The sequence below is a fragment of the Lycium ferocissimum genome, chromosome 1 (assembly GCF_029784015.1).
Source record: "Lycium ferocissimum isolate CSIRO_LF1 chromosome 1, AGI_CSIRO_Lferr_CH_V1, whole genome shotgun sequence".
NCBI lineage: Eukaryota > Viridiplantae > Streptophyta > Magnoliopsida > Solanales > Solanaceae > Lycium > Lycium ferocissimum.
The window spans coordinates 3,308,525-3,324,480 of NC_081342.1; the positions used below are offsets into that span (position 1 = coordinate 3,308,525).

The window sequence follows — 15,956 nt, forward strand, 5'->3', positions numbered from 1 at the left end:
TGTTTAGGCTTCTTCCATTTGGGTCGTTGGAGTTTGGGACTTATGCAATGGAGACAACTATTTTTCACAATTATACTAAATGGAGACACACAGTTGCAATTTAAAGGGTAAAAATCATGTTTTGGCCTTTTAGCCCTGAATTAGGGAAAAGGATCAAAATGCCCCTCAACCTTGGAAAATAAAATAAGTTTGCCCTCCGATTGAATTTGGTTCTAGATATTGCCTTTATCTTAGCGGAATGACTCAGATTTGCCCCTTAACAGAAAAAATTTGTCCTCCGTTAGAATTTGATCCCGAATATGTCCTTATCGTTGAATAACTTGCTCGAAATCTGCCTCTCAAAATTAACGAAATTCACTTTTATACTTATCAGGTTAGATGCCTTTGCTACTAAATATTTGCAAATTTACAATAAATCATTTTATTACTTAATTATCCATATATTATGATAAGCTTGTATTGTTATTTGTTACTAAATATATTTAACAGAAATCTATATACAAAAATAGTTCAAATATAACATACTTCCTACGTCAAAAGGACTAAATAGATATATTTCAATTAATTAAATATTAAATGTGCTTAGTCAAATATCACAAAGACCAAATCAGAGTTTATCATTAATTGAGTGACTAAATGTGTTATTATATCCGATAAAACTTACCCTCTTCACTAATTCAAATCAGCGGCCCAATCAGCACAAAAGCAACTCATCAAACATAAGATTTCATGCTCATTGAGTTCGTCGCAGAGGGCTTGCCCAAAAGTGCTATTATATCCCGGATAAAATTAGGGCAACTTACATAAATAACTATATTTTAGGAGCAATTAATCATCCATAACTATCTTTTTCATATTTATAATTCGTAGCTACATTAGGCTTTTTCGTTGTATTTGATGTATTTCAGTGTATTTGAATACATTGTTCAGTTGTATCCAACCTTATCTGATGTCACATGTATTTGACTGAATTTGAATGTATTCTAACCTGCGCGGGTAGGGGCAGAGACCATACCCAATAACCACTCTAGCCACGGCCGCTTGATGTATCACGTAGCTACGAAATGAAAATGTAGCTACGAAATGTAATTGTTGCAAAAGATAGTTATTATCAATAATTACCTCTTAGAAGAGGATGCACCAAGTAATTTTTCCTAAAAATTACCCCTTCGCTAATCCAAGTAAGCAGCCCAATTAGCACAAAAAGCAGCTGATCAAACATATGATCTCATGCTCGTCGAGCTCATCGCATAGGGCTTGCATAGTGCGGTTTATCTCTCCGGTGTAATTTGCGAGCTATTAGACTAGAGCGGGGCTCCCCCAGAACGCACCAAAGGGTGGCGGCTAGTTTAAAAAAAAAAAAAAAAAAAAAATTATGATCTCATCCATTGAATTTGAAAATTCTTGATCTGTCCATTTACAAAGATCTTTCTGAAAATGGAGTTTGAGTGTTATTCACTTATTGTGTAACTGTATTAGAATAATTTATACAACGAGATCACTTAAATGCGAATGTTAATAAATACTCCCTCCGTTTCAATTTATGTGAACCTATTTCCTTATTAGTCTGTGTCAAAGAATGATATCTTTCTATATTTTGAAATAATTTACCTTTATGTAATGATTTATAGTCAGCAAAATCTATGTGACTTATTTAACATGACAAGTTTAAAAGTTTTTTCTTTTTTCTTAAACTCTGTGTCCAGTCAAATAAGTTCACATAGATTGAAACAGAGCCATTAATATTTGGGTAAATATATTTGGCACAACCACAAATGGCACAACTTGGCACAATTCCACCTTTTTAGGGGTATTAATGTAATTTCACATGGCCTTTGAGGGTGTACCAGTAAATTCCTCTTTTTTTTTTATTCCATTGATACCCTTCCTAAAAAGTTAGAGAGAAAAGTCAAAATAATTTAAATTTTACTCTCTCTTTCTTCAAGACCATAATTACTTTTTCTTCCCAATAACATTCAACAAGAAAAAACGTGCAATACACCTATTCCAAGTACATCCATTTATTGTTGCTTCATTGTGAAGCAAATTAAAACAAAAAATGTCTCTAATAGTGGAGTAGTTTTTATTTTCCATATTTCTTATGGATGGTATAATTATAGTAAAAAAAAAAAAAAAGTAAGAGGAATAAAAAAAAAAGTACATATTTACATGCCTATTTTTTTTTTTGTAAATACGACTCCAAAAATATCTTCATTGGATAAATTAGATAATTATCATATGCAACATATTGTTGACATGTTGAAAAAATTCAAGCTCAATCCAATGGCTAAGGAATTTTTTCTTCCTTATAATAATCGTGGTGGTGATAAGATGCTTCTCACTAACTTTGTACCGGCTAATAAGACTGATGGTTTTCAATATAATAGAAGGGTATAGATTTCATTTTTTTTTTTTTAAATTCTGATTAAAATTCTTTGTTATTTTTTTTTTGCTTTTGGAAATTAATGTTTTAGCCTGTTTTGTTTTATGGGTCGATTCAAAATTGAATTAGTGCAAATTAACTAAGATTAGATTAGGATTGAGTAAAAAAAAATTGCTAAGTGTTGATTTAATTTCGTCAATTTAAAAAAAAATGTATGTAACAAGTAGTCAATACTATGGTTGGGACGAAAAAATGAATCAACTAGAACATAATCTAATCTAAAACCTAACGTTCTCTTCTCTCTCTACACGGAGGCCTGAGGGCGTAGCCATTCTTTACTTGACTAGTTGACTTTAACTGAAACATTAAATTATCGCAATTTAGCTAAGATTAGCTATAATTGAGTAATAATTAGCAAGTTTTGATGTAATTCAATAACCTTAAAAAAAATGATGTAACAAGTGTTCAACACTATGGTTGACTTTAATTGAAATATAGGATTGATTCAATTTAGCTAAGTGTTATATAATATTACGTAAAATAAGTTGATAACTATTGATTCAATTTCATCAATTTAAAAAAAAAATGGATGTAAGAGTTTGTCAAAACTATGGTTGACTTTAATTGAAACATTAAATTATCTCAACTTAGCTAAGTATTAGATAGAATTAAGTAGCAATTAGTAAATTTAGATCTATTTTAATCAATAAAGCGATGGATGTGACAAGTACTCAACATATGATTGACTTTGATTGGAACATTGAATTGCTTCAATTCACCTAAGTATTATATAAGATTGAGTAACAATTAAATGACTTTGATTTAATTCTATCAATTTTAAAAGAAAAAAGAAAATGTAATTAGTAGTCAGTACTATGGTTCACTTTAACTGAAACATTGAATTATCTCGATTAGTTAAGTATTAAATGGAAAAAGTAACAATGAGCAACTTTAGATCTAATTCAATTAATTTTTAAAAAAAAGAGTGGATGTAAAAAGTAATCAATACTACGGTTGACTTTAATTGAAACAATGAATTATCTTAATTTAGCTGAGTATTAGATAGAATTGAGTAGCAATTAGTAAGTTTATATCTAATTCAATCAATAAAATAGTGGATGTAACAAGTAGTCAATATTATGATTAACTTTAATTGAAATATTGAATTGCTTCAATTTAGCTAAGTATTATATAAGATTGAATAACAATTAGTAACTTTTGATTTAATTCAATCAGTTTTTAAAAGTAGATGTAGCAAGTAGTCAATACTATGGCTGACTTTAATTGAAACATAGAATTATCTCAATTAGTTAAGTATTAAATAGAACTGAGTAGCAATTAAGAAGTTTAGATCTAAATCAATCAATTTAAACAAAAATAAAGGATGTAACAAGTAGTCAACCTTATGGTCCACTTTCATTGAAACATTGAATTCCTTCAATTTATCTAAGTATTATATAAGATTGAATAACAATTTGCAACTTCTAATTTAATTCAATCAATTTTTTAAAAAAGTAGATATAATAAATAGTCAATACTATAGTTGACTTTAATTGGAACATTGAATTATCTCAATTAGATAAGTATAAAATAGAATTGAGTAACAATGACCAAGTTTAGATCTAATTCAATCAATTTAAATAAAAAATGTAGATGTAAATGGTTGATTTTAATTGAAATATTGAATTGCTTCAATTTAGCTAAGCATTATATAGGATTGAGTAACAATTAGCAACTCTTGGTTTAATTCAATCAATTTTTTTTTTTAATAAAAAAGTAGACGCAACAAGTAGTCAAAATATGGTTGACTTTAATTGAAAAATTGAATTATCTCAATAAGTCAAGTATTAAATAAAATTGAGTAACAATTGACAAGTTTTGATCTAGTTTAATCACTCTAAAAAAAATAATGAATGTAACAAGTCGTCAACACTATGATTAACTTTAATTAAAACATAAAAATTATCTCAATTTAACTAAGTTCGATAGAATTGAGTAGCAATTAGTAAGTTTAGATCTAATTCAATCAATAAAATAGTGGATATAACAAGTAGCCAACACTATGGTTGATTTTAATTGAAACATTGAATTGCTTCAATTTAGCTAAGTATAGGATTGAGTAACAATTAGCAACTTTTGAGTTAATTCAATTAATTAAACAAAAAGTAGATGTAACAAGTAGTAAATACTATCGTTGACTTTAATTGAAATATGAATTATCTCAATTAGTTAATTATTAAATAGAATTGAGTGACAATTAGCAAGTTCATATCTAATTCATTCAATTTAAACAAAAATAGTGGATGTTACGAGAGTTAACACTATGATAATGATTGACTTTGATTGGAATATTTAATTATCTCAATGTAGGAAAGTATTAGATATGATTGAGTAACAATGAACAAGTTTTGATTTAAGTCAATTATTTTTTAAAAATATGGATGTAACAAGTAGTCAACACTATGGTTGACTTTAATTGCAATGTTAAATTATCTCAGTTTAGTTAAGCATTAGATAGGATTGAATAACAATTAACAAGTTTTGATTTAATTTTTTTTTTTTTTAAAATAGACGATGTAACAAGTGGTGTCTCTTCGTAGACATTCGATAAAATTGGAACGATACAAAGAGACGTAACAAGTAGTCAATACTATGGTTGACTTTGATTGAAGTTGAATTTTCTCAATTTAGCTAAGCATCAACCATTATTAAGTAAAAGTTTTCCCAAGTGTTGATTCAATTCAATCATTTTTTTTATATAAAATAAGTGGATATAACAAGTAGTCAAACACTATGATTGACTTTAATTGAAATGTTAAATTATCTTAGTTTTTCTAAGAGTTAGATAAATTTGAGTGCCAATTAGCAAGTTTTGATTTAATTCCATCATTATTTTTTTAAAAGGATGTAACAAGCAGTCAACACTATGGTTGACTCTAATTGAAATATTAAATTATCTCAAATTAGCTAAGTATTAGATATGATTGAGTAATAGTTATCGGCTTTTAATTTAATTCAATCAACTTTAAAAAAAAAATGAATGTAACAAGTAGTTGACATTGTGATTGGCTTTAATTAAAACATTGAATTATCTCAATTTGTTGAGCATTAGATAGGATTGGATCCAATAAATATTTTGTACGTGCTGATTTAATTAAATTTATTTAAGAAAGTAAAAAAATAGTGAATGTAACAATTAGTCAACACTAAGTTGACTTTAATGGAAACATTGAATTATCTCAATTTAGCTAAGTATTAGATAGAATTGAATAACAATTAGCAAATTTCGATTTACTTCAATCAATTTTTCTTTTAAAAAAAATAGCGGGTTTAACAAGTAGTCACACTATTGGTGACTTTGAATTAAAGATTTATTCTAGCAAGAATTTAGATAAGTATTAGATATAATTGAGGTACAATTAGCAAGTTTTAATTTAAATCAATCAATTTTTTTTTAAAAAAAAATTGACAAAAACTGGATGAAACAAGCAATCAACACTATGATTGACTGTAATTGAAATGTTGAATTACTTCAATTTAGCTAAATATTAAATAGGATTGAGTAAATATTTTTACTAAATTTTGATTCAATTCAATCATTTTTTATATAAAATAAATGCAATTTCTTTTCAAAAAAAATTAGACAATTTTTGTATATAATTTAGGACTTTTTTTTTATATTGTTTAAAAGATATTTATAGGGTACATTAACTTGTAGTTTGTAATGATAGACCGTATATATAGGTTGACCAAATAACTAAATTAGGTGTATGTATAATTTTTTTTTTTTAAACAAACCACTAAGTAGACTTAGTGGATATTTTATTAGGAAACCAAACAAAAAGAAATGTAAAACAAAAGAGTCTTAAACCTACAAACAAAACAAATGTCAACTAAGATGCCTACCAAAAAAGCTTTCTAGGTCCATGCTATGTATGTATAAATTATATAAAAATATTAGAGGGAGATAAATTTATGGGTTCTAGGTATTGGAAAAATGAAAAGCTTAATCATGTTATGTGTAATAATTACTTTGTCTTGAAGGAAAAAAATTTGGAGGGAAATACTACTTATTGGAGTCAAATCTTCTTTAAGGGTAATTAGGACTTTTTAATAGGGTTGTGCCAAGTTGTGTCATTTTGAGTTATGCCAAATAGCAGCACTCTTAATATTTATATTGAGTAGGGGTTGGTATATTAGATAGAGAGTGGTACCTGTTAGGCTATTAGCGAGTAAGTTTTTTTCTTTTTTCTTTTTACATTACCGATGCATAAAACTAATTACATTCAAAATTTCCCAGCTCCCACATTGAGAATAGTGCAAAAGGTAAGAATTGTTAGAAGGCTCGATGTTACATCCTACGAAGTAAGAATCAGTCCTAGGATTTTCAATCCTAGAATGTATGATACTTGCGTCTTTCATTATTCTCAAACTTTATATTCGAGTGAGGAACATTAGTTAAAAGAAATTGAGGGTCAATAAATTAAGGAAATACGAACAAGATTTGCATAGAAATATAGGGCAAGCCCCAAACTTTTAAGCGTTGTGCGTACTTGGAAGACATAATAGGGCACTTAGGGTATATGATTCGCGAGACAAGTCCTCCGACATGTGTCTCGGGGCATATTCCAAGTGTCTCATCTTGGGGTGATCGGTAACACGAGTCTAAAGAAAGTGTATGCATACTTAGTTTTAGTATCAAAAATTCAATAATTTGACTTAGGGTGTCAAATAAGCGGGTTGAATTCAATTTTGGTGAGCTGATGCGGGTTGAATGAATTCATTATTTTCCAACTATGCTGCTATCGTAATAATATCACCTTATACAACTCTTAAAATAGTAGCCTTGGTGCCACTGGTTTGTGCGGACTGCGAAAGTTCTTCCTTGCTCTGAGCATCAGGTTCGAAACCTGGTGCAGGCAGCCCTCACCTTACCTACTCCTTTATTTTGCTGTTAGACCCGTTTGCTTTTTGATTAATACAAAATAACCCTCTGGGGTTTTAATTTTAAAAAAAAAAAAAAATAGTAGCCTTATATGAAGGAATTTTGTTAGCTAAGAGAAAAAAATTCAAACGAAGCACCAGAAAAGTAACAGGAAGTTGCCAAGTACACTACTGGATAAGCATTTTTCAAGCCTCATTCATTTTAACTAGATATTCATTACAAGCTAAAGAAATCAGCACTAACATTGTCATATATATGTGTAGCAGAGGGAAGATGCATGTAGTTCAGTGAATCTCAAGATACTACATACAAAAGAATTCAGAGCGTAGGAGAAGCTTGTTCAACCTTTTGTCATGAATCACGATCAGAAGACGAAGCCGGGATTTTAACTTTACGGGCTCTGAATTTTAGAACGATGACTTCAAGTTCTAACAACTGCATTCTAAATTTAATACAACAACAAACCCAGTGTAATCCCACGTAGTGGGGTCTGGGGAGGGTAGAGCGTCGCAAACCTTACCCCTACCTTGAGAAGGTAGAGAGGTTGTTTCCGATACACTCTCGGCTCAAAGAAAGATGCAAAAGGAAGGCAATAGTAACAAGCCTAAACAACAACAAGATAACAATCTAAAAATATCTAAGAATATAATAACGAGGCTAAAGAAACAACAGATAGTAATAGAAATCGCATTCTGAATTTAATATGTAAACATATTCAATGAATTTCTTAACACACAAATACACTAATCAAGCAAAAGCTAGTGAGTCCAATCGAAGCACATCTTGAGATCACGATCTTCTCAAGATGTTACATTGAACAGATATTCAAGGGAAGGAGAAGCTTGTTCAACCTTTGTCATGAAGCATTCAAGCTACAGCGGCGACATACTGGGATAGGCAATTAGTGAACATAGGTAAGTCTTTCTTTATGCAGATTGAAATAATAGTACATTCAGTGAACATCAAGAACAAGGGAGCATCGTATTGATACGTCCAGTAAGCAGGGGATGGATTACTTGTTCTTTAACATCAGCTTTCACCTCCTGAAATCTCAAAAGTACATAACAGTTAACAAAGCACCTAAGTGATATGTCACATACGACAACAAAAACAACAACAACAAAGTACCCAGTGAAATCCCACAAATTGGGACTAAAGGATATGTCACATGACTGGTAAAAACAGTACAGATGTGAGCGACAAGCAAAACCAGATACTATATTAGACCTTAACTTTAATAACTTTATTCATGTTTCCTTGTTTGGTTTTGCTCAAGGAGGATTAGTATGAAGGCCTTAGATCAAAAAATAATCCTAGCAAGGGCAATGCTTAGTGTTATTGGCGCATTTACCTGCCATGGTTCCCATGTCCCTCGGCTCTTTATTCTAATTCTGTCTAGAGGCACAACGTCCCCTTAAAACACTGCTCAAAAAGAGCTACAATGTCCATGTAGATTTACTTTGAGTGTTGAAGACACCAAACACTACACTCAAATATCTGTTCTCACAAATGAAGCGGTCTCATGGAAATATGCAAAAAGGAAAAGGTCAAACACGATATCCAAGATGATGTGGTGTAAAGATGTGCCTAGCATATGCAATGCCTTTTTCTATACTATTTGACAAAGAAAACAAAAAATGCATAAAGTGGACCTCTTACAAGTCATTAGCTACAACATTGTCATTCGTCTGAGTTTCTGCAGCCTTCATTCTTGTTGTGTGCTTGGTTCGTTTTGTAAAAGAGGACAAACTAGGCTTTCAACGTAGATGTTTGACGCAGTACTGTAATCAAAGATAGATCCCTTTAGATATATGATCGATTCATCCTGTGGATTGTGAATCATGATAGTTGATCCAGATACAACCAATATTTCACCTTTGATTGACATGCAAACTGTTGGATAAATAAAAGGAGGAAACCTAGGATGTTTGATGGTATACATATTTATCCAAGACTCTTCAACCCCATACTCTTTTATAACCCATACATTTGCGTGACTTTCCTGATAATTAGAGAACACAGAAAGATCACTTCCCAACACTCCCACCGACGGAATAATATCTCCTTCTTCATAGTAGGGCGGCTCCACCTTTCCCCATTTCTCATTAGACAAATCAAATGACAAGATGTTCCAGCTCTCATACTTGTTGAAACCAGCAGGAGTATTAGGCCAATGAAGTTTCCCGTTCACAAACTTACCTGGTACAATTAATTATCCCGCACTCGGACAATTATCAACACTTCTCCAAGAATCATTGCTTAGACTATACAAGTAGACCTCAACTTGATCTGAACCTCTAGAACTGAAAATAAACATTACCTTATAATCATTATGAAACTCATCATATTCAAAACCATATATGTGTTAATCGAACCACATTAATGTAGGTCTAGGAGGAAGTTTCTTGAACTTACTAATTGATGGATTCCATAGAAACAAGTCAGTTGACCCAATGGCAAGACAAATCAATCCATTGACAGTACCCACAACCAAAACATTTTGGCGAGCATCATTTGTGGGATAATCCAAGTCATATTCCTCAGTCACAGAGTCATTAAGAGAACAGTTCTTAAGATAGTCTTGACTTTTGTAAACAGACACGAACCTGTATTGGGTCAACACAAGGCTGTGGTGAGTGTAATCTTTGTTATTAACAGATACACTAAGATGGGTTTTGACAAATTCAGGGCTAGAGATCTAAGCAAGTCAAGACTTTGAAACAGACCTGAATTTCAAGAGGGATTTCATTGGAAGCCTTACGAGGATTTCAGTGATGAGTTCTGCTGGCAGAATAGGGATTTTCAAGATTGAATATTTCATTGAAGTTGATGAAAACTGAGAATGATTAGAGGGTTTGCTTCGTTTTGAATGTTGATGTTCTACGAGACTACTAGAGAGATTCTTGGATTTTTCCACAAATTATTATAACTGCAGACCCCCAGTGCAATTTAAAGGGCGAAAAATCATGTTGTTTGCAAACTTCCATATATCAAATAAATGGAACTGAAAAAATGTTATTGATATATTGATATTAGATAATCAGTTTAATAGTTCGAAACTGATGTTATATTTTATGATGTTTTCGGTAACGGTTTTTTGAATATTTACTCCATTTTATGATGTTGGTTTATTGGTTCGATAACGATTTTTTGAATTAACTTAACAGTTTAATCGGTAACCTAATATGGTTTGCTAAATTTATCATTTCACCCAATAAGTTATTAATTTTTTATCACCTCCTTAATTCACGCTACATTCATAGATATTATGTTGGTTTCGAATAGATTATCTAGTATTGTGTTAATGTTCTTCTTTTGGTCCAGTTCTACACTATTGCCCACAAATGGTATGTATTTGCTTTCTTACCTATATCGTCAGTTACTTCAAACTTGGAGGAGTCACTATATCTTTGTAAAATAACAGGTTCCCTTACATATTCTATTGTAGGCGTGTGAAAAGAAAAAAAAATAACTACTACCAGCTCATATCAATTAAATCGAAGATGAAGTGTTAAGGACCACTGATTAACTGATATATTAATGATTCGATTATCTGTTTAGTACATTTATAAAATGATAATCGATGACAATAAAAATCGAACCAACCAACAAATAATTATCATTCAAAGTTCTAATTCTCTCGTCTGGATTAGTACTTTTAGATAGAACTTTATTGTTAATTTTATCTCAGGTACTGTGGAGAAAATCGTCAAATGCCCCCTCAACGTTTAGTCGGATTAATTATGACGCACCCAACATTTACGGATGACTTATTACCCCTGACTATTTTTTAAATGGAATTATTACCCCCCTAAAACGCTACCACCAGATCTGTATTTGAGTGGTGAAATGCACGCGACTGAAGTGTATTCTTTCACCTTTTTTTTTTTTTTTTTTTACCTTTTACTTCTAATTTCGAAATTTCTACACCAAATAAAACCAATCCATACCCAAATGAAGCCATTTTTTACCAAATCAAGAATGCTATACTAAACAATACCAACAAACAACGCTAAATGGACTTTTTTTTTTCTATTTATGTCAAATGGATACTGAAATTCTGGTTTTTCTTTGATTTTTTTTTTTCCATCTTTTATGTCTTTGCTCGCTTTTTAGGTGTATATGTACTTGTGGATGTTGAAGTATAAGGAAGTGTTTGGGGATGTTGAATTGGATGTAACAGAGAATTCCCCCAATAATGAAATGATTGAGCTTTACCGGTGATGATGGGGTACCCTCTAATGGAGGATGATGAGGAAGATGATAGTGGGGAAGGAGAGGATAGTGTTAGGATTTGAACGGTGGGTGGGCAAGTTTTGGAGTTGGGTTTGGGTAAAAGAAGGTGGGGGAAATAATGGGTTAATTTTTAGAAAATTAACTGGCGGCGGTGGAGGGTGGTGGACGGCGGTGGACGGTGGCGGGCGGTGAAGAATAAGGCAATAAGAGGAAAAAAGAAGAAAGAGAGAGAATAATAAAAAAAAAAAAAAACTAAATAATGCTTATAATTTCTTTTTTTTTAACATTTTTATTTGCTTCTCACTCTCTCAAAAAGAGTGAACTATACTCTATGTGCCACCTCACCATCCAGAGAGGTATTAATTTCACTTTAAAATTGTCCAGGAGGGTAATAGGTCACCCGTAAAGGTTGGGTGCGTCATAATTAATCCGACTAAACGTTGAGGGGGCATTTGACGATTTTCTCTATTTTGGTGGTTACACACTTTGTATAATCTTTCCCATACTTTTGGGGTGTTTATGAAATTCTACATATTTTTCTGTAGTTTCATAGGTTTTAAATTCACAACTTATTTTACCAGAAATCTTATATTGCTTTACGAGAATGTGGTTAGTTTGGCTAGAATCTTCCTTGGAACATATGTAAATCTTTTATAAGTCCATTGATGAGGACCCTTGGGTCATTGGGTGGAAGGGCTGATCTATCTTATAACGAGCGAGTTCAATTGAATTAGTAGTTTCGACTCGAATATTGTATATGTATCTTTATAACACGAGAGACCGATATAAACAATTATGTTGAACACAGAAGATCAAATGAACTATGGCTACAAAAAATTCTGAATCCATAAAGCCGAAATCATGGATGTGAATGGAAGTGAATACAAGTAAATTCAACTGATGAACCGAAAATCAAGTTCCATCAAATTTGATGGAGTATGTTGCCCCCTGCATAATTTTAAAAAAAAAGAAAAAAAAGATGTGTTCTAATTTTTTCAATGAGCGAGTTCACACAGGTACTCAGTAGAATTTGTTGAGGTGCACATACGCCGCTACCGTAAAAACATGACACTTATACAGCTCTTAAACTAGTCGTATAAAGGAATTTTGTCAGCTAAGAAAACATGTCAAACCAAGCACCAGAAGTTAACAACAGCTATACTACTGAATAATCATTTTTCAAGCTTCATTCCTTTAGCACGTATCACTAGAAATTCATTACAAGCTGAAAAAATCAACAATAGCATTATCATCACATATATAATTTACCAGAGGGAAAATCTACTTTACTTGTACAGTAGTTCAAATCAATCTCAAGATACCACAACAGATATGCAAGGGACGGAGAAGCTTGTTCAACCTTTATCACAACGATTGACAAAGTGGGATATGCAAATAGCGAATGTAGGTAAATCGTTCTCTATGCACATTGAAATGATAGTAAATTCAGTGAATATTGAGAATAAGGAAGCATTGCTTTGACTCGTGCAATCAGCAGGGGATGGATCAATTGATCTCAACATCAGCTTTCACTTCCTGAAATCTCAAAATTACATAACAGTTAACAAAGCACCTCAGTGATTTGTCACATGACGGGTAGAAACAGTTCAGATGAAAGCGACAAGGAAAACCACCAAAACAAGGTACTATATCAGACCTCAACTGTTATTACATGATTCATGTTTCTTTTTAAGTTTCAATTTAAAGAGGATTATTAATGAAGGCCCTAGATCAAACAATAATCCTGCCATGACTTTCATGTCTTTATTATTACTCTTTCTAGAGGGATGACTCGTCCCTTTGACACAAGGCCAAAAACAGCTACATTCTCCAGTCTCATTTACTTTTGAGTGTTGAGGGCACCAAACACTACATAATTGTCCTCACAAAAAGATGTTTCATGGAAATGTGCAAAAAAGGAAAAGGGCAAATAAGAGATCCAAGGAGATATGGTGTAAAGATGTCTTTAAAATATGCAATGTCTTTTTCTAAATTTAACAAAGAATAGGAAAATGTATAAAGTGCAACTCTTGCAAGTCATTAGCTATACTATTGTCATTCACCTGAGTTTCTGCAACCTTCATTCTTGTTGTGTACTTGGTTAGTTTTGTAAAAAAGGACAAACTAGGCTTTCAATGTAGATGTATCTTTTGCAATATTGGTACTAACGTTTGCAACCTCTGTATTTCTAATCGATTCATCCTCAGGATTGTGTATCATGAAGGTTGATCCAAACATGAGCAATATTTCACCTTTTTTTTTACATGCAAAGCGTTGGAGAAAGAAAAGGAGAAAACAAATTATTCCCAAAAACAGTAGGATATTTGATGGTAAGAATCTTTGTCCAAGATTCTTTAACCCCATACTCTTTCATAACCCACACGTCTGTGTGACTTCTCATATAATTACAACAGACAAAAAAATAACTTCTCAACACTGACAGCAGCAGCAAAAGAGTATCACCTCCTCCATAGCGGGGCTGCTCTACCTTCCCCCATTTCTCATTAGCCAAATCAATAGAAATGATGCTCTAGCCCTTATGCAAACCACAACCATCATTACTAGCCCAATGAAGCTTCATTTTTACAAACGTACCCACGTCACTGGAACACATTTCACCCGGATAATTCCCAACAACAATTCTCCAGTAATCCCTCTTTAGACTATATATTTTGACCTTAACAGGGCGCAAACTTACATATCTGCAAATATAACACATAACTACTACTACCTTATAATCATCACATGACTCATCATATCCAAAACCATATTTGACACAAGCATGACAATCAAAATGGCAACCACTTGTACGTATAGAAGGATCAGGCAATTTCTTGAACTTTCTAATAGATGGACTCCATAGAAACAAGTCATTGGACCTATCGGCAAGACAAATCAATCCATTGACCAACCCCACAAGCCAAACAGATTGGTGGGTGTTTTTGGTGGGATAATCCAAGTCAAATGACTCAGTCACAAAGTCATTAAACAAAGAGCTAAGAGAACAGTCCTTAAGTTTGTAGGCAGATTTAACTGTACCAAATGCTACGTGGTGAGTGTAATCTTTGTTATTAGCAGATATCTTTGAGATGAGTTTTGACAAATTCAGGGCTAGAGATCAAAGAAAGACAAGATTTTGAAACAGACCTGAATTTTAAGAGGGGTTTCATTGGTAGCTTTAAGAGGATGGTATTTTCAAGTTTGAATCTTTCATTGGAAAATGAGCACATTTAGTGGGTGTGCTTCGTTTTGGGTGTAGATGGGAGGCTTCATCTCCCTTAGATTCCATTTGGATAGGCACAAATTTGAGCTCGTGAAGTTGGGACTTTTGCTATGGAGATTCTTGGTGCTTTGAGTTTATCAAAGCAAAGCTTCAGTCCTCCAATGCAATGTAACAAAAGGTTGAAAAATCAAGTCTTGGTCCTTTGAGTTTGTTGAAGAATGAAAAAAGTCCTCGTCAGTGGTTAATGAGATAGGTGGTCTCCTTATATGGACTTGGGCATCCTCCCCTCATAAACTAGCTTTTGGGGTTGAGTTAGGCCCATGATATATTTCTTTATATGAGATGGGTGGTCTCCTTATATGGACTTGGGCAATCCTCCCCTCATAAACTAGCTTTTGGGGTTGAGTTAGGCCCATATCCATTTCTTTATATGGTATCAAAGCAGGACCCATTTCACCCGATGTGGGCTCCCAAATTAAATTGCCCGCGCACTAGATGTCCAGTCCTGGGCGTGAGGTGAGGTGTTGAGGAATGAATAAAGTCCCTCATAAGCTAGTTTTTAGGGTTGAGTTAGGCCGATGATCCATTTCTGTACAGAGTTTTTGCCTTCCAATGGGTTGGTCTTTAATTTTTGTCATTCAAAATCGAACTTATGCATAGAGGGGCATAACTTATGCATCATAATATATACAAGTTATGGTTATGCCCCTCTAGGCATAAATTCGGTTTTGAAATGAAAAAATTAAAGATCATCCCATTTGAAGAGCAATAAATAAAGATCAGTCCATTTGAAGGACAAACCGTGAAATTGCTTCATCTCGTTTTCGTCATACCTAAACTCAAGGTGTATTTTAATACATAGATGATAATAGTTTATATAGAAAAAGGAACAACGAATAGTTGAGATGTGAAATTTGCGAAAAATTAATAGTTCATGTGTGTTTTTGACCATTAACCCTTAATTTATCTCAGATACTATTGTATGTTGGTGCTCTAGTGCTTAATCTTTTCCGTATTTTAGTAACCATCTAAGTTTATACTGGATGGGTTTCAACTTGATCCACTATGTTAATTTAAAACGACCTATCAAATTGTTGGGTCAAAACGGTTCAAATAGTATAACTAGACGAATCAATATGCAATCCAAATCTAAACATATGATACAAATT

The 15,956-nt window shown here is 32.5% G+C and overlaps 2 protein-coding genes across 2 annotated transcripts; both read right to left on the reverse strand.

Moving 5' to 3' along the window:
- Positions 1–9,033: 9,033 nt before the first annotated feature.
- Positions 9,034–10,149, reverse strand: LOC132061071 (F-box/kelch-repeat protein At3g23880-like). The gene is made up of 3 exons (XM_059453948.1): positions 10,055–10,149; positions 9,744–9,934; positions 9,034–9,527 (listed from the first exon to the last, which is right to left on the reverse strand). The coding sequence occupies exons 1-3, from the start codon at positions 10,147–10,149 to the stop codon at positions 9,034–9,036; spliced, it is 780 nt and encodes a 259-aa protein (XP_059309931.1).
- A 3,945-nt stretch (positions 10,150–14,094) lies between these two features.
- LOC132061080 (F-box/kelch-repeat protein At3g23880-like) lies at positions 14,095–14,853 on the reverse strand. The gene is made up of 2 exons (XM_059453953.1): positions 14,793–14,853; positions 14,095–14,675 (listed from the first exon to the last, which is right to left on the reverse strand). Exons 1-2 carry the CDS (start codon positions 14,851–14,853, stop codon positions 14,095–14,097), a joined length of 642 nt encoding a protein of 213 aa, XP_059309936.1.
- Between the last annotated feature and the right edge of the window lie 1,103 nt (positions 14,854–15,956).

Excerpts from the sequence above, each read along its gene's own strand:
- LOC132061080 (XM_059453953.1), bottom strand. The coding sequence starts at position 14,853 with ATGGAATCTAAGGGAGATGAAGCCTCCCATCTACACCCAAAACGAAGC. Across the intron at positions 14,676-14,792 it reads ACGAAGCACACCCACTAAAT|CCCTGAATTTGTCAAAACTC; the intron begins GTGCTCATTTTC and ends TTTGATCTCTAG.
- LOC132061071 (XM_059453948.1), bottom strand. The coding sequence starts at position 10,149 with ATGAAATATTCAATCTTGAAAATCCCTATTCTGCCAGCAGAACTCATC. Across the intron at positions 9,935-10,054 it reads AAATCCCTCTTGAAATTCAG|GTTCGTGTCTGTTTACAAAA; the intron begins GTCTGTTTCAAA and ends GACCCAATACAG. Across the intron at positions 9,528-9,743 it reads TCTATGGAATCCATCAATTA|GTAAGTTTGTGAACGGGAAA; the intron begins GTAAGTTCAAGA and ends TAATTGTACCAG.